At 34.0% G+C, this 19034-nt stretch overlaps 1 protein-coding gene and 1 pseudogene across 2 annotated transcripts; one reads left to right on the plus strand and one right to left on the minus strand.

The window, feature by feature from the left end:
• Positions 1 to 11295: 11295 nt before the first annotated feature.
• LOC147395828 (uncharacterized) lies at positions 11296 to 12361 on the plus strand. Its single transcript, XM_086449987.1, has 3 exons — positions 11296 to 11786; positions 11920 to 12140; positions 12235 to 12361. The coding sequence occupies exons 1-3, from the start codon at positions 11660 to 11662 to the stop codon at positions 12244 to 12246; spliced, it is 360 nt and encodes a 119-aa protein (XP_086306113.1). The 5' UTR covers positions 11296 to 11659; the 3' UTR covers positions 12247 to 12361.
• Positions 12362 to 13102: 741 nt separating this feature from the next.
• LOC147395829 (DEAD-box ATP-dependent RNA helicase 57-like) lies at positions 13103 to 18704 on the minus strand (annotated as a pseudogene). The gene is made up of 12 exons (XR_015180426.1): positions 18444 to 18704; positions 18164 to 18281; positions 17898 to 18016; positions 17716 to 17807; positions 16804 to 16900; positions 16556 to 16636; positions 16235 to 16467; positions 15683 to 15877; positions 15203 to 15294; positions 14390 to 14512; positions 14037 to 14187; positions 13103 to 13514 (listed from the first exon to the last, which is right to left on the minus strand). The product of XR_015180426.1 is annotated as a DEAD-box ATP-dependent RNA helicase 57-like (transcript).
• Positions 18705 to 19034: the final 330 nt, after the last annotated feature.

A 19034-nucleotide genomic window follows, 5' to 3' on the forward strand; every position in this document is an offset into this window, starting at 1 on the left:
AAATGGATCCGTAACCCGCAGATCCAAGGCGCTTTCACCATCTCGTTATTAAAAACCTAGAAAATGAAATCTAAGGTTTAGGATTTGATTGCTACACCGTAATCAAAAGTACCACTTTCTTTTATTAAAATCTTATGTATAAAAATGAGAAACTATGGTTTTGATTTGAAACTAAACAAAAAATTGAATTAAAATTATAGAAATTGAGATTTTGGTTTGAAATTGAACCAAAATTTGAATCAACACAAAAAAAATTAGGATTATACAAGAAGAGAAACCGAGAGCTTAACCTCATAGATCAAAAGAAATATAAAAACAATCACTAAGTGAGATCAAGAGTTCAAACCATATAACAAAAAAATCTAGGGTTTAGATAACGATTGGAGAGAAAAATCAACAAAATATATAGGAAAACATATAGGGCCCGTGTGGATACAGGAGCTAGAAGTACTTAAAATATAAGTACTTCTAGAAGTACTTAAAATATAAGTACTTCTAGAAGTACTTTCTAAAGTATTGTCTCAAGTAGCTGAAAACGTGTTGTACGTACTAACGATGGTTGATTGATACTCTCAATTTCCTTTTATGTCAATGTTGGGCTTGTTATCGTAAATAATTGTTGACCAATAAATAATAATGATGGTTGTATCCGGTGGTAAAGACTTTTAGATTTTTGAAAGATCAATCTTCAATGGATTGACAAAATATCTCAATCTTGTAAAAAAAAAAAAAATGAAATAGCAAAAATAACACAAACACAAGGATTTACGTGGTTTGACAATGTGCCTACGTCCACAGAACAGAACAAGAACAATCACTATTTTTTCATTAGTTTTACATTTCTAAAGATCTCTATTTATATAACCGAGAATTATCAAGACATGTAAAACTCTTCAAAACAAAAATCCCAAAAAATAGAAAACCCTTAGGAATGTATTACAATCTAAATATTTTCCAACGTAGATGACTTGACCAACCTATCAACCTATGATTGAGATTCAATGGTTCTTAATGGGAGGTTTGTCTTTGAAGCAATTGTTGAAAAGAAGAATATATTCCTGAAGAATATATATCTGAATCTGTTACGTGTCTCTCTGAACTTCTAAATGCCAACTCTGAGCTCCGCTCTCCTCCCCTTCCACTCTTTCTGATTCTACACAATACCTACAAAAAAAAAAAAAAAAGTTTAGAATAAAGAAAATAAAGGATGGATACATTTATATATTAATTACATGCATACAAGATTCAAGAAATAATAAAAGAAAATTGTTTAATATATAACCAACCTGATTGCCTTGGGCTGATGTTTGATGAGCAAGGCTATATTCATGCATGATCCAATCCGTCTTCTTCCCTTCTTTTGTTGAGTGAGAATTATTCGCGAATTGGAAGAAAGTTAAAGTTTTCATATGTCCCACCTCCTTTCCTTCAACACAAATTTTTTTATCACCACGTGTAGATTTCCACCACCCACTTTTTCCAACATTACGTTTGGGTCTTTCTCCTTTCATGTTTAGATAAACATAGTAGTATTGATCCTCTTCAGTATCAAACAGTTTCTCTTCAATATCAAACAGTTTCTCTTCAGTATCACGCCGTGTCCTTAACCCTAAAAACACATAAAATATCATTGAAAATAAATTTAAAAAAAAAAAAACATTAATTAAAATAAATAATAATAATAATAAGTACTTACATGCAAGCTCCGATGGTGTAAAATGGTAGATGTTCAAGTCCAGCACTGGATCTCTGTCTTCAGTATCAAGCAGTGTCCTTAACCCTAAAAACACATAAAATATCATTGAAAATAAATTAAAAAAAAAAAAAAAACATTAATTAAAATAAATAATAATAATAATAAGTACTTACATGCAAGCTCCGATGGTGTAACTTCGTAGCTGTTCGAGTACACCACTGGATCTCTGTCCTCTTTGTCCTTTTTAGAATGATTTACCTTCGCTTTCAAGTAATCGATTAGTTCTCTGTTCGTCGGAGAGAATCGATATCCCAGAGGTAATTGTTGTAGTGCCATCTTTTCTTTAAAGTGATCACTATGATGAACAAAACATTAAAAAAAATACCATTTAGAAGGAAATTAAATAAATAGGTTGATAAATAAGGTGGTTTGCCAGCTGTCCTTTATATATAGATAGAGTAGTGAAGAGAGAATTAATCGGAATCCTTTTTAATTTTTAACTGTTTTTAAAATTAAAAGGATAAAAAGAGCCTTACCAAATTAGCTGAGTTTGCAATATTTTTCAATCTCAACCGTTGCTTTGTACTACTTTGTACACCGATTTTTTCTTCCCTTTTCTTTTTAGATTCCAATTGGGAGTTATAACTGATGACGTGGCAAATGCGTATTCCTAAGAATCTAGTTGGTGTCTTTTGTACAAAGTGGACACCAAATAACTGTTATTTTACACATTCTCCCTAAAACAAAATTCAAGTTCGACTCACTTAAATTGTATTTCCAACTAGTGGACTGGGACGCGTCAAATAAAAATATACTACATTATAATTTAAAAAGAGAACTGCTATTGGCACTCCAACTTTTACTTATTACACCCCAATTAAAAATAAAGAAAATAAGTAAATGGCTAAGAATAAGTAAAAGTTTGGGTGCCAATAGAAACTCTCTCTCTCTCTTCTAATAGTAAAGATAATTTGTTTTAGTGTTGTAATGTCAAACTTCATTCAATAATATCTTTGGAAAATTGACCTTGAAAGAATCATTTTTCCACCAATATCTTTATTAATATTATATGGGAAATTAAAAGTTCGTGTGGATACAAGAGCTAGAAATACGTAAAATTAATCAGTGAAGATTGTGTATTATTGACAGAAATCAACACGTGAAAAAGGGTCAAAATTAAATCCTCTTGACAAAATAGAAAAATTGAATTAAAAGTTAAAAGATAATAACAAAAGAACTAAAGAAAAACAAAAAAGGAAATTCTTAAATAATATCAGTCGTACCCCTCCAATATAGTTGAAAAGGTGTTGGACTTACTACTTCCATCACTACTTATTTAGTGAAGAAAGTTTATATAGATGGGCAAAAGTCATTAAATAATATAATAATAGCTTCCTATTAAATTGTAAAGTCTACCGCCGAAGTAATTAAGAACTACCTATCAACCTCAAAGCACGTGCTCTAGTATTTCATAAGGATTGAATTGTTAGGATCTCTCGGCGAGCCGGTGATAAACGGTCCAGATCCCTTCTCATTTATGCTTTAAATTGATTCCAGCACAGGTGCTAACATAACTAGCGACAGATTATTAAAAAGGTACAAAATTGAGACTTTGCTGGTTGACGCCCTTGGGAAAATTGACGCCCTCTCTCTCTCTCTCTTCAATAATGTTGCAAATCCTCTCAAGTTGATTGGTAAGTTATTGATTTTGATTACGTATCTTTTTGGACTTCAGTCGAAGATGTCGAATCTATGTGGGAAATTCTCTTTTGTCTCAAGTTTTTTATTTTTTATTATTTATTTATTTATTTATTTTTATTTTATGATTTTAAGAGTTTGAATAACACACTCTCTCTCTCTCTCGAGTAGGGTTTCCTGCTCAATGATTTAGAGTTAGAGTCGTAGTTTGTTGTTTTGAAGATTAGTTAGGACTCGAATTCGATCGTTAGTGTGGTGAATTTGGCTGAATTTTGTTGAGTATGGGCGGATCGAGTCTAAAAGTTTGTGACAAGGATCTTAGGTATTTGGGTTACATTCGATATCGAGTTAACTCTGGCGATACGTCTTGGTCTCAGACGAGTTTTAAAACCATGAATTCAACAAACAATCTAAATGTTTTCCAAAAGAGATTACCTGATCACCAACCTATCAACCTCTGATTGAATTGATATATTACTTATTTGTTGTACTTGGGAATCTAATAATATTTTCTGTTTCTTGGGCCTTCTTTCTTCCGAATCCGACGTCTCTCCTCCCCCCCATCCACTCTCCCGGATTCTGCATAATACCCAGTTTGAAACTTGAACCTAAATACCAAAAATAAAATAAAATTAGAAAAAAGAAAAATAAGGATGGATATATTTATTTATATATTACATTACATGCATTCAAGAATCATATAATAAAAGATAAAAGAAAATAATTGTAGCAAAGTAATTAATACTAAACAAATTACCCGACTTCCTTGGGCTGATGTTGGATCAACAAGACTATATTCATGCATGATCCAATCCGTCTTCTTCTCTTCTTTTGTTGATTGAGAATTATTCACGAATAGGAAGAAAGTTAAAGGTTTCATATGTCCAACCTCCTTTTCGTTTCTATCATTAATTGTTTTATCACCACCCGTAGATTTCCACCGCCCGATATCTCCAACGGTGCGAATGGGATTAGTTCTTGATTTATTTTTGTTGAGTTTAACATAGTAGTATTGATCATCTTTAGTATCAAGATGATTCGTTAACCCTAAAAACCCACCCATGGAATAAAATTGAGAACCCATTCAAAAAACAAAAAAACAAAAAAACATTTAATGAAAAAAAAAATACATACTTGCAAGGTCCCATGGTGGGTGACAGTAAACGTTGAAGACCTTCACTGGAAGGCCTGCCACTTCATGATCATCAATCTTCGTTTTCAAATAATGGATTAGTTCTCCATCCTTCGGTTTGAATCGATATCCCGGACGCATTCCCTCTAATGCCATCTGTTGTTGTTGTTCTTCTTCAAGTGATAGTTAATAAAAAAAGAAGTAAGCTGGTCGATCCATTGCCCCTGATAATTTATAAGTATAAGAAGAGACTTAAACAGATTAGTTGAGTTTGCAATATCTTTCAATCTCAGCCGTTGCGCTTTACTACTTTGTGGACCGATTTTTTTCTCAACTTTCCTTGTTAGATTTGAAGTGGGTGATGACGTGGCTTTAACAAATTAGCAATCTCAGCCGTTGCTTTGTACTACTTTGTACACCGATTTTTTCTCCCCTTTCCTTTTTAGAGTCCAATTGGGAGTTGAAAATGATGACGTGGAAATGCATAATCCTCAGAATTCGTTAGAAAGTTTAAAATATGTTCTAGAAAACTAATGTTAGTCTTCTTGACAGTATCTAGTTGGTGTCTTTTGTACAAAGTGGACAGCAAATGACTGTCATCAACAAAGTTCAAGTTGACTGGGACGAGTCAAATAAAAATGGGAAATGTTCAGCACCCTAAGTTTTACCACACACTTTAACAAACGTTTTTTGTCCTACATGGGTTAGAAGTTTTGGAATGAGCTGATTTTTGGTGAGGATGATCTCTATGATTAGAAGATCATCCTCCCCAAAAATCAGCCCATTCCGAAATGTTTAGCCCCATGTTTACACGTTGTAAAATCGTGGACCGTCCATTTTTTGTAAATCAATTTTGATGGGGTTAGAAGTTTTGGAATGAGCTGATTTTTGTTGAGGATGATCTCCTCACCATAGAGATCATCCTCACCAAAAATCAGCTCATTCCGAAACTTATAACCCATGTAAGACAAAACGCGTTTGTTAAAGTGTGTGGTAAAACTAAGGGTGGCGAACGGGACCCAATAAAAATATACTACATTATAAATTAAAAAGAGAGTTGCTATTGGCACTAAAAATTTTACTTATTACACCCCAATTGAAAATAAAGAAAATAAATAAATAATTGATCAGAATAAGTAAAAGTTGGGGTGCCAATAGAAACTCTTTTTATTTTTATTTTTTTATTTGTTATATTTCTAGTTTTTTGGGTTATAAGATTTTGTATGAGCCTAATTATAATTGTAAACAACTACTGAAATTATTTGATTGAGTGTTATAATGTTGAGATAATAATTTGATCGAGCTCATCAGCACAAAAGGGGCAACTATCATATGAACCGAAAGAATATATGTACATAAGGAGAATATGAGAATTTCTGCCGACAATAATATTAGGGGTGGTTTTAGTAGAATTAGAGGTGGTTTTAAACCGTAGTGCTACCAAGAGACTTAAATGATTAGCCATTGTTGTTTTCTAAAAATGAAAATTTGATAATAACTTCTGATCTTTGACATGTAAACAAAAGTTTTGTAGTAGGGGTGCAAGTTGCGATTTTGTTCTGGGTTAAGAAAATGCAGAACGATGAATTCGGTTTGATTCTCGATTCAAGACTTACATAGAATCGAACCGTTAAAAAATAAAAATTTATATATATTTATTTGTCACGCATTGGAGCATGAAGGAAGGTAGAGGAGGATTAATTTTTTTTTTTTTTTTAATTCTTCTTTCAACTTAGAGTTAGGACATAGGTTAATAATTTATTAGATGAAATATTTCATATTTATTTATTTTTCATTAAAATATATGCTACGGATTTTCTTGTGAGATTTGGGAGATTTTTTTTTGTTATTAATGATGCTTCTTGCATGCCACGGGAAGTCGCGAGAATCCTAATTGAAGATCTAATGTGTAATTATTCTCATTGAGAAAGTTTCGTTTAAAGGGAGAGTCCCTTCAACCCCAAATTATCAATCGCCCAAAAAAAAAAAAAAAGATTATATGATGTTTGCAACCCATAGGACTTGGTTATAAGGAATATTCAATTCGGTTCTGATTCTTGTTTAGTGGAATTGACTTAGGTCAATGAGTTTGATTTTGATTGGCCACAAATCGAACGAAGTTGCAGCCTTGGTTTGTCCTTTGTATCGTGCTAACAAGACAAGCATGTGATAATAAAATGTCAAAACTTATAAATAATGGAACAAGAAAGACATGGAAATTAGACTCTAAAGTTCTTGCCAGTGGAGGTCTGACCAAATTGCCAGTTACAAGGCACAATGTGCCATGAAGTAGAAGTGCGTCGATCACTACCACCAACTTGTTTGGATTGAGGGAAGGGAAGGGAAGAGAAAATATGCTGTTTTCTCTTCTTTTCCCCTATTTGGATTGTTAAGTGAGGAGGGAAAAGAAGAAAAATGGAGGGAAGAGAAGGGAAAAAATGCAGAATTTTGTTCCCCCCAAAAATGGAGAGAGGAGGAGGGAAGAGAGGAGACGAAAATTTTCATTCCAAATTTGTCCCCGTCATTTTTAAAATTTCCAAAGAAACATGATATTGGCAGACCAACTATTACTAGTTACACCCCAAGTAATAAAATTCATAAAAACCCTAGAGATGTTTACGAAGGAGACGAAGAAGAAACCGTAGAGAGAGGGAACTTCGACGACAAGTTTGAAAGAAAAAGTTGAAAAAAAATGGAAAAAAATGTCCAAATCCAACAACGAAGAGACTCTCGATGCCATCACTTCTTCTTGTTCTTCTTCAAGTGATAGTTAATAAAAAAAGAAGTAAGGTGGTCCTCTTATTTATAGATAGATTGGAAAATTATTAAAATTATAAGAAGAGACTTAAACAGATTAGTTGAGTTTGCAATATCTTTCAATCTCAGCCATTGGTTTTTACTACTTTGTCGACCGATTTTTTTCTCAACTTTCCTTGTTAGATTTGAATTGGGATGATTAGTTGAGTTTGCAAATCTGCATTTTTTTAATCCAGATTTTTGTGATCAAGTATGGATATTCGAGCTACGATACAAGTGGGTCCCATTAATTTTTTGAGGATGGACCACTTGGAAACTTATTCATCTCATTGAAGAGAATATTTTCATATTTTAAGTTGTCAAAAATCCATTATGGGTGAATGACAAATCAGCTCCAAAGAACCCCTATTAGCCATGGTTTGTTGTATGTGGTTTATAAGATTATTGAGTTTATAAGAGAAACTCTTTAGTCCCACATCGGATATGAATAAGAAAATTGTCTAGTTCTTATATAGAACTTCTAATATCACTTAAGTGTATATGAGAGAGATTTGGATAAACCCACGCACGAGCACAAGAGGCCCATGGGCTCGAGAAGGATTTGATCCATTGGTCCAAAATATCCTTAATGCGTATGCGCGCGCAGGGGGGGGTGCACTGCGACGGGCCATTTTTGCAAACATGTGATAGTAGTTTGACATCATCAAGCGGGCCATTTTTGCAAACATGTGATAGTAGTTTGACATCATCAAACATGCCATTTTTACAAATATGCGCGCGCAGGGGGGGGGGGTGCAAATTTTGTCAATTTGACTGCGACGGGCCATTTTTGCAAACATGTGATGGTAGTCTAACATCATCAAGCAGACCAATTGTCAAAACTTAAACTCTTTGCTAGTAGTCTTGCCCACTATGACAACTTAAAGTCCTCTTTGGTAGAGTCTTTATAAATTTTTGTCATTTTCCGAATTGCTTTCCTGACCAATTGTCAAAACTTAAACTCTTTGCTAGTAGTCTTGCCCACTATGACAACTTAAAGTCTTTTAGAAATTTTTGTCATTTTCCGAATTGCTTTCCTGACCAATTATCAAAACTTAAACTCTTTGCCATGGGGTTGCAGAGGATAAAATTTTATGAATTAAAAAAAAAAAATCAAGTTATTTTTCATTGTTGAATTTTAATTTTAAATGTGGGTGTTCGGTAGTTGTCCATTTTAAACATCTTGGATCAAGTTTGGAAAAAAAATATTCGATTTTTTTATTATTTAAATATGAGTTTTTTCATGAAATCTAGAAGTTTGTAGTGTTGGATTGCCAAAGTTATAATACATAATGGGCCCAAAGACCCTATTCATTATTTGAAATCTAAAAAGATAAAATTATGGGCTAAGGACTTGCACGCATGTGTGAGAATTTTTCTCTCAATACTTACGTAATTGGCATCACATGTCAAATTGCTATAAATTTGTTTGTCACTGCGAGCAAAAAATCACTCAACTTTGAGCAGGCAGCTGGCTTCAAAATTTTGGTAGAACCCTCTGTGCAACGCTTTATGCAACGTGACACATGATTTTTTGTATTTATTTCACTCCTACTTTTTCATCAATATTTGGAATACCTCCATGGATAAGACACTTGTAACCCAAAGAAGATGGTTCTACTAAAATTTTTTTTTCTCAACTTTCCTTGTTAGATTTGAATTGGGATGATTAGTTGAGTTTGCAAATCTGCATTTTTTTAATCCAGATTTTTGTGATCAAGTAGGGATATTCGAGCTACGATACAAGTGGGTCCCATTAATTTTTTGAGGATGGACCACTTGAAAACTTATTCATCTCATTGAAGAGAATATTTTCATGTTTTAAGTTGTCAAAAATCCATTATGGGTGAATGACAAATCAGCTCCAAAGAACCCCTATTAGCCATGGTTTGTTGTATGTGGTTTATAAGATTATTGAGTTTATAAGAGAAACTCTTTAGTCCCACATCGGATATGAATAAGAAAATTGTCTAGTTCTTATATAGAACTTCTAATATCACTTAAGTGTATATGAGAGAGATTTGGATAAACCCACGCACGAGCACAAGGGGCCCATGGGCTCGAGAAGGATTTTATCCATTGGTCCAAAATATCCTTAATGCGTATGCGCGCGCAGGGGGGGGTGCACTGCGACGGGCCATTTTTGCAAACATGTGATAGTAGTTTGACATCATCAAGCGGGCCATTTTTGCAAACATGTGATAGTAGTTTGACATCATCAAGCGGGCCATTTTTGCAAACATGTGATAGTAATTTGACATCATCAAACAGGCCATTTTTACAAGTATGCGCGCGCGGGAGGGTGCAAATTTTGTCAATTTGACTGCGACGGGCCATTTTTGCAAACATGTGATGGTAGTCTAACATCATCAAGCAGACCAATTGTCAAAACTTAAACTCTTTGCTAGTAGTCTTGCCCACTATGACAACTTAAAGTCCTCTTTGGTAGAGTCTTTTATAAATTTTTGTCATTTTCCGAATTGCTTTCCTGACCAATTGTCAAAACTTAAACTCTTTGCTAGTAGTCTTGCCCACTATGACAACTTAAAGTCTTTTAGAAATTTTTGTCATTTTCCGAATTGCTTTCCTGACCAATTATCAAAACTTAAACTCTTTGCCATGGGGTTGCAGAGGATAAAATTTTATGAATTAAAAAAAAAAAATCAAGTTATTTTTCATTGTTGAATTTTAATTTTAAATGTGGGTGTTCGGTAGTTGTCCATTTTAAACATCTTGGATCAAGTTCGGAAAAAAAATATTCGATTTTTTTATTATTTAAATATGAGTTTTTTCATGAAATCTAGAAGTTTGTAGTGTTGGATTGCCAAAGTTATAATACATAATGGGCCTAAAGACCCTATTCATTATTTGAAATCTAAAAAGATAAAATTATGGGCAAAGGACTTGCACGCATGTGTGAGAATTTTTCTCTCAATACTTACGTAATTGGCATCACATGTCAAATTGCTATAAATTTGTTCGTCACTGCGAGCTAAAAATCACTCAACTTTGAGCAGGCAGCTGGCTTCAAAATTTTGGTAGAACCCTCTGTGCAACGCTTTATGCAACGTGACACGTGATTTTTTGTATTTATTTCACTCCTACTTTTTCATCAATATTTGGAATACCTCCATGGATAAGACACTTGTAACCCAAAGAAGATGGTTCTACTAAAAATTTGAAGCCCGATGCCAGCTTCAAAGTTTTTTCCCTTGCTAATGTTATTCTTTTAGAGTCCGACTAGCCTTACTATGTTTGTAAGGATTTCATCCTTACTAATGGTCCTTGGGCTCACCTTGTGACATCAAAAAAAAAAATGCTTTGATGCTTCTGGGTTGTAGAGGACAAAATTCTATGAACTTTGAAAAAAAAAATTCAAAAAAAAAAGTTAATTTTCACTGTTGAATTTTAATTTTAAATTTTTGAGTTGGGTGGAAAATGTTTGATCAAACTAAAAAAAATAAATTATTTTTTAAATTTTATTTTAATATTAGATCTAAGTTTTTCTATGAAACTTAGAGGGTTGTAGTGTTGGGTTGCTAATGTGATAATCCATTTGAGCAAAACAACCCTTAGTAAGGCTTAAAATCTTTACAAAGTCAGTAAGGAAATTTTTTATCATCCTTTTATAAAATAAATGAAGGTGATATAAGGAAAACATATATATATTTAAATTTTTTCATAAACTACAGTTTGCCCATTCCATAATGTAGAAGCATCCTCTATGGGGTTAAGGGAGTTAGAACAGGAAAGGTAATAAAGTTTCAGGATTATCAATAGAAAAAGTGTAATAGAAAAAGATAATAATGTTGGAAGGGTATTCTTAGAAAAAGAGGTAAAAGAGGAAAGACGATAATATTAAAAATTGTCCTCGAGATTTATAGCAAAATTAAATCCCAACCCTTTTTTATTTGGCAGATAAAGGGACTATCGTTGTGTTTTATCATACAAATGTAAACTTGTCCACCAATTCGACAAATTGTTTGCTCAATCATGGCCTTAGTTTTGAAAATATTGCTTTCAAACTCTGGGCATAATCAAGAAAATTATAAAGAACCCATGACTTTAGAGAATCAAAGGGATTCTTTCCCTCTTAATGGGGCAAACCCAACAGCAAAAGCACGGAATTTAAGTAATTTCTTTGGGTTGAAGACACTGCTATTATACTAAAAGTGAGATATAAAACATAAAACAAAGAGAAAAAAAGAAAGATTGGAGAATCACTCTTTTGCTTAATCTATATATACATCTTTCTCTTTTAACTCAAGCTTGCAAAGGCTTTATTCTCTGAAAAACCCAATTCAAGTTCTCTTCTGCAATTTTCAAGCTTCACAACAATGGCTGCTAGAGCAGCCAAATCAGTAGCATTTGGCCTTTTGTTCCTCAATCTCGTGTTGTACATCATCGTCTGCAGTGTAGCTGGATGGGTTCTGAATTACGGGATCGATAATACTCCTCAAACAGGTGATAATATAACTGATGAGATGCAATGATAAGGCCCATAAGATTTGATTAACGTTCCTCTACTTTGAATTGTAGTATTTGGTATGTCGAGGCCCATAAGATTTGATTAACGTTGCTCTACTTTGAATTGTAGTATTTGGTATGTCGAGACCTGCACGCTTGTTCCTGATTAACTTCCCTATGGTGAACATGGCAACTGCATTCTTTGTTATGTTCTCACTCGTCGCTGGACTCGTGGGCATTGCAACATGCATGATCGGAATCAATGATATTGTTCAATGGAATATGACCAACTTACTCTCAGCTTCAACCTTTTTCTATCACAACTTGGTCTCTCACTCTTCTTGCCATGGGGTAAGAATCTCTCTCTCTCTCTCTCTCTCTCTCTCTCTCTCTCTCTCAATGGGGTTCATAAATTTGAAGTTTCTTTTACTTATTTCTCTTGCAGGTTGGGATGTAAAGAGATTAGCATAGGAGAGAGGGACACAATCTTGATGAGTACAATTGTAGATAGCAGTTTCATTTCCTTTGTAAACACAACTGCATGTAGCCAAGTATTCGAGTCTGATCATTAAAAGAGAAAATTATATTGCCTCACCAACTTTTACTTACAACACACCAATCCTTTTTGAAATTAAGCAGCTTTATTTTCAGAAATACTGAAGAAGTGGTAATGGTTGTTATCTTTGATTGAATCAGCCTGATTTACAGCCGACAAAACTTTCTAGGTGGGACCCAGATTTCATATATTATTACAGAAACAGAAAAGAAAAACCTAGATTCTTATTTCTTTGCATTGTTTGTAACTTTGTTCCCAACACACAGTTGGGAGTACAAAATTTTCATATAAGATGAAAATTTATGACAAATAGGAAAGGAACTTACATACTCTTGTTAAGTTGCAGAGGACTTTGGAGACATTGACAATTCCTTTGAGCATCACACAATTGTTCTGCATGATTGCAATCCATGCTGGAGTTAGAGGTCGTTGGGCGCCGAAGGAGCATGGGAGGATTTTGAGCCACACACAACCATCAAATTCCATCCTCTATGCTCTCTCCCCCCAATCTGTAACAACCACAGAGACTTTTAATAGAGGCATATTACAAAATATTATATGAACCATAATACTTCTTTTTTTTTTCTTTGATTTCAACATGATAATGTGATATATCTGTGTTTTCTATTTTATATAGTGCACTTGTTAATTCTTGGTCTTTCTCAAGAGATGAGGTTTCGATACGCGGTGTAGTTTACTAAATTACTTGACCGCGATCAGCTCATATTTCATTATTGGAAGCTTGGGACAATGCACAAAAGTACAAAACTTCCCTATTAAAGGGAGAGACCTAGTAACAATTTCCCAAAGCTAACACTGTCAAATGGCCTTCACAAAAGCACCATTTCAACATATGGTGCAATTGACCTTAAATTAGAATTCCTGGTGCCGCCAAAATTAAAAAATAAATAAATAACACGGAAGCTCTTTAACCTCGAAGTCTTGCCATGATCAGTCTCATCATTCTTCTTGGTCTATCGGTTTAGTTGAAATAGAATCTCTCCAAGGCCTGTGTTTCTTCCTCTTGAGTTTGGGCAAATCCATGATCCAAGATGGAACCTCACAGCCTGAAGCCACCATCACATTGGCTATGTTCCACAGAAATGGTATATCGTCTTCCATATATAAGCTGATAGCTTCCCCACTCCGCCCTGCTCTTCCAGATTAACCTAAGAGTGAAATCACGCAACTTAGTATTAATAACCATATGAAGGCAGCCCCTAGACCATCACCAATCAATGTTATGAGATGAGAGAGATGTATTCCAACAACCTACTGGTTTGAATACTAGGGCCAAGAATTGTCTCATTTCAAAAACTTAAGCTACTTAATTAAATAATGTGTAGTAAATGTGTTATAAAAGGATATATTATTTAATTGAAAATTAATTTCAGCTTAACATAAAAATAGACAACCTTAGAAAATTTCCCCAAAAAAAAAAAAAAAAAATCAACTGTTCCATGATTGGGTCCAAGAAAATTTTCCTTTTAAGGAAATATTTCTAAGGGAAAAATTATAAACTTACATACAGGGCTATCATTCATAAACTTTATAAGTTAAGATTAGGTGCAATGTATCTTAAGATACATATCACCATTTTTTTAGTGCATCATACTACTCGAATGGAAATTTGAAACCTTGTATACATCTACAACATAAATGCACAAGGAGTAGCTAGTTAAGTAATATACATATCTGGTGTATGTATGCTGCACCAGATTCTGGAAAATCGTAATTAACGACACAGTTGATGCCCTTGAAGTCCATACCCCGAGCAATAATATCAGTGGCAATTAAAACCCATGTTTTCCCAGCTCTGAAGTTATTGATTGCATCTTCTCGCTGTAACAAGTAAAGTTTTGTAGAAATCTTAAATTGTTGGAGAACAAGTGTGGATAACAGCTATGAAGTATCAGAATAACTTTTAACAGAAATATCCAATTCAAACAGCTATTCTTGTTATAATGTCATATTCTTTGATCAGAAAACTACAGCAGCATATTATGGATGAATCTCGCTTGATAAAAAAGGGGTATGAGGTTACCTGTGACTCAGAAAGATCTGCATGAATAACATCAACTCTAATATCGTCAAATACCAACTCCCTCTAAAGCTCCTTCGCACGCTCCTTGCTTTGGACAAACACTAGTACTGGCGGGTTGAGACTCTGGCCACCAGTATATATGGTCAAGATAACATGACCAACGAACTAGTTAGGAAGATTGAAAAATTCCAATTAAAAAATTGAAACAGAATAATTTACAAAAAGGAGTGGTATCACAAAGAGTAGGGTTCACTGGCTTCTATGAAAACAGAGCCACTGTAAAAAGTAGTATATTTTGCAAGTATTTCTGACCATTAGGAAAAGAGAAATGTTACAATGCCATATCAACTTTCTACATTCATGATAATAAATTAGTCTAGCTATTGCACACCCACCTAAAGACTATTTGAGAAATTTCTAATAAATTGATGGTTTAAGCCAGTTAACCTGGTTCAATAAAAAAAAATTAATGGTTTATAAAGAATAAGTGGAAGTGGTTCATCTGCTCTAAACTGAACTAGCCAAATCATTATTTGGGTTTGTCTGTTCTTCTCAAAATAGAGGCTCAAAATGGAGACCCAAAATAGGTTCTCCCTTTCTTAAACACTGGATTGAGAGGCCAAAGACCAGAACCCCAGTCCACAACAATGCCCCCACTGCCTTTCATATTGTCATACCATCACCAAAGCTCTGAGACTTGCGATGAGAATATCAATTCAACTGGAGAACCCAATTCCATTTTTTTTTTTTTTTTAGGATTTGTAAATTAAGTTTGCAGGAAGACTTTCTAGAACATGGACATCAGCAGCATACCTCTGCAAAACTTTGCCGAAGTGCAAGCAACTTCCCTTCTTCACTTCCAGCAAAAACCAATTTTTTGCTTTATCAATTCTGAAGCAGAGTTCCTGTACAAAATATTTCAATTGAGAAGAGATTTAACAATAGATATTTGGATTTTTTATAATTGAGTAAATGTAAGATACTCCTGCATAACCCAAACCTAAGATCTATCAACCAAAACACACAGTACATGTGGTGGACATGCAGAGAAGGGAACCCATTACCAAAATAGGTTCCATGTTCAAGATCTAAGCCAAACACAGACATTATGACCATCAAATATGTATCCATCCACCCAAAAATCTTCTTTCTTATTGGGAAGTTCACCATATTTTGAATGTGCATCATGTGTCCAGCAAGTTTGGAGACTTCTATATAATTTACATATACCACAGACCTTGGTCAAGCTATCCAAGACAAAGTGCACAATAACTGATTGCACATCATACTTACTTCCTGCCCACAATAACTCGAAATGCATCGTGCATAATTGTGCGTGCAAGTTCTTCAACAGAATCGGGTAAAGTGGCACTGAACAATGAGCATCTTATCGAAGGATTTGAGCATGCTTTGACCACGGAATCAATTTGTTTAACAAAGCCAAGCTCAAATAGCTTATCAGATTCATCTAGTACAAGGGACTCCACCCTGCACAATAACACAAAATAAATAACCATGTAAAGGTCAATTTAATGGGTCGTTTTTCTTTTTTTTAGGCATGCTTGGTTTCCTCTCACTTCTATAAGAACCACCACCAGACCTGCATCCTCTAGTATCCAAACATAATTTAATATTTTTGCTAAATAAATTTTTATTGATAACTGAACTTTAACTATTTTTTTGCCAATCGTTGAACTTCAACTTTTGCATCATCTTCCACATACTTTGACAGCCATTTTATTTCCTCTCTTTTCCCCTCCGTCTGTGTGCACTTTCATTGGTGTTATAATGTGTATCAGTTCACGGGAGAATTGAAGAGATTAAAAGACTACATCAAGTAAATACCTGCTCAAATCAAGCTTTCTTCTGCGAATAGCAAACTGCAAGTGAAGTGGCGTGGATATAAGAATATCACAATGCATATTGCCAAAATCACCATTCTTCGCAAGCTCCTTAGTCATCAACTTAATGTAAAATTTCCTTCCTTTAGCCAATTTCTTGCACTCCCTAGTTGTCTGTGTGGCTAATTCCCGTGTAGGACAAAGAATAACAGCTCGGATGCCATCTTTCGATCCCGACTGATCACATAGAGAAAACGTCATTCAAAGATTCAATAACCGACCTTCACGGTGTGTCCATTAAAAAGTGCAGTACAATCACCAATACCTTAAGTCACATTAGTATAGGGAATAAGAAAGCCAAGGTCTTGCCAGAACCTGTCGGTGGACAAGCAAAGCACTCTCATCCCTGATACCAAATGATTAGAGTTTGCCTTCAGAAAAAAGCCAAAACAATTTCCTAGACATTTAACAGCTAACTGTATTTAACTATAGTAAAATTGAAGTCCTATAGAATAAATTTGCAGATAAACAATCTAGTAGGAATGAAAGATAGCTTAAAATAGAAGAGCATACAGAGAGGAGGGCTGGAATAGCCTGCCTTTGGATTGGTGTTGGTTCTTTAAATCCAAGTTCTGCTAAATTGTGTAATAAATATGGTTTACATCTATACCTGTTCAAGAAACAAATCAAAACCTCATACTTAGCAGTAAAAATTGCAATCAAATATTTCATAACTAGAAGGAAAGTGTGATTCGAGAGAATAACACTTGGAAAAAAATCTCCCAGAATTCTCACTCTTGGGCAACAAAAATTCACAAACTTACAACATCATGAAATTCTATGCTTCTTGTGATAAGAAAATATTTAAATCTAATTACTCAAATTGGTTAAAATATTAATAGTGGCATAAGGTGCAAAACCTTCCTGATCCACAAAAAATCCTTTGAAATGCTAAATACTGACACACACATATAAAGTATCTGAGTCAGAAATCCTAAAACCCCACATTAGTCTCCTAACAAATAAATTATGATTACAAAGACAACCATAAATGCTTATAAACATGAGTGTGGCATGCACAAAAACTTATCAAGCTACGGAGAGAGAGATTTGTATGGCAATGCCAAATATGACCGTGAATCATCCTTGTCCAAGACACGCTAAAATCAAAGTAAATCACCAAATTAGCTTCAATGAATACTGAAGCCACGATAGGCTTAGACCCATAACTCAGTTGGTTTGACACATGGCAAAGACACTTTGAGGTTGTGGGTTCAAGTCCAGCTTACCCATGAAAAAATGGATAGCATTCTTGGTAGATTTGAGCAAAATATAAAAGCAAATCAAAAAGATCAAATAAACTCTTTAGTTCCTTAAACCCACATTCAAATAAAGAGAACCAAATAAATGTATACCCGACAATCAATATAATGACAGAAAGACATAAAATAAAAATAATAAAAATAATAAATAAATAAAAAATACCTGGAGCTTAACTCTTCAAAACTTAAAAGTGGTGAAGGTACATTATATGCAGAAATATGGATCCCATGCATCTTACGCAAGAGAACATCTCGCTGAACTCATAAAGAAATACGAAATCAACATTTATGAACAAAAAAAAAAGAAAAAGAACTAGTTTTTCGAAAAGGATAGAGCTCAAATACCTCAATTTGCGTGTTTGCTTCCTTCTTTTCTCGAGAACCATTATCTTTTATATCATCTTTCTCTTCAGCTGCAGTAGCAGATTCAGAACTCTTGAAGATACTGAAGCTTCTCACCCTTTCTGATACAAAAGCAACCCCAGACAACAACAATTGAAGAACAAAGAAGACTTTAATCATTAAAAAGAAATTTAAAATAAAGATGAACGAATGGAATTCGAATCGAGAAGCTCACAGCCAAAATTACTAAACCAACTAAAATAGGTTACCGGGAACCTTCTCCTTTCGCTTCCTCTTCTTGCTAGAACCTATTCCCTCCTCTGATTCGGCTTTAATAATTTCCACCAAGTTCAAGTTTTCTGAAGATATCTCATTCTCCTTCTTCTCCTAATTGGGGAAAAGTCCAAAGATTTCAAATTCAATTGTAGTGTTTCCGGATATTGAACAGTGGTTTTCAGTGTTTGGTTAAAATTATCGAAATAAAACGTGAGAATCTTCAAAGAAAATATTAAACATTAGAGAGAGAGTCTAAGAGAAGAAAAATCTTACCTTAAATCTGGAAAAATCACTAGCAAACTTCTTCCGATCGAAATGAATTCCAGAGAACAAGAAAGACGAATACTTATCCATCACAGAATAACACAAAACCCTAGAAAAAATTTAGTCCTTCTCCTCTTCGAACTGAGATTCTGAGGAACCCTACCTGGCTAGCTTTCCAAAGCAGCTCTGCAACAAAACCCTAACTAGGGTTTTTCTTTCTACCTCGACCGTTAATCGAAACTTTACCTCGATTTCGGTGGTTCAAGAAAATTTAGAGAGCTGATGTTGTCACCCCAACTTTTACTTATTACACTCCATTAAAAATAAAGAAGGGTGAATCTCCATTTCGTACTACCTGAATACGTCTGGGTATATTGTTCATTTTAATTCCCAAAACATGTGTTTCTGAGTAAATTTGCCATTTTTATAATCAACGATTCGTTCATGAAATACTAATGATTTTTTTATATTAACGATCTCACTGATAATTTATCAATAAATTTATTAATTATAAAAATGACGAATTCACTGGAAAAACATATTTTAAGAATAAAAATGAATAATATATCAAAACTGAAATTTTAACATAAATTACACATT

This window comes from Akebia trifoliata, chromosome 8 (assembly GCF_017979445.1).
Source record: "Akebia trifoliata isolate Shusen 1 chromosome 8, ASM1797944v1, whole genome shotgun sequence".
Taxonomy (NCBI): Eukaryota; Viridiplantae; Streptophyta; class Magnoliopsida; order Ranunculales; family Lardizabalaceae; genus Akebia; species Akebia trifoliata.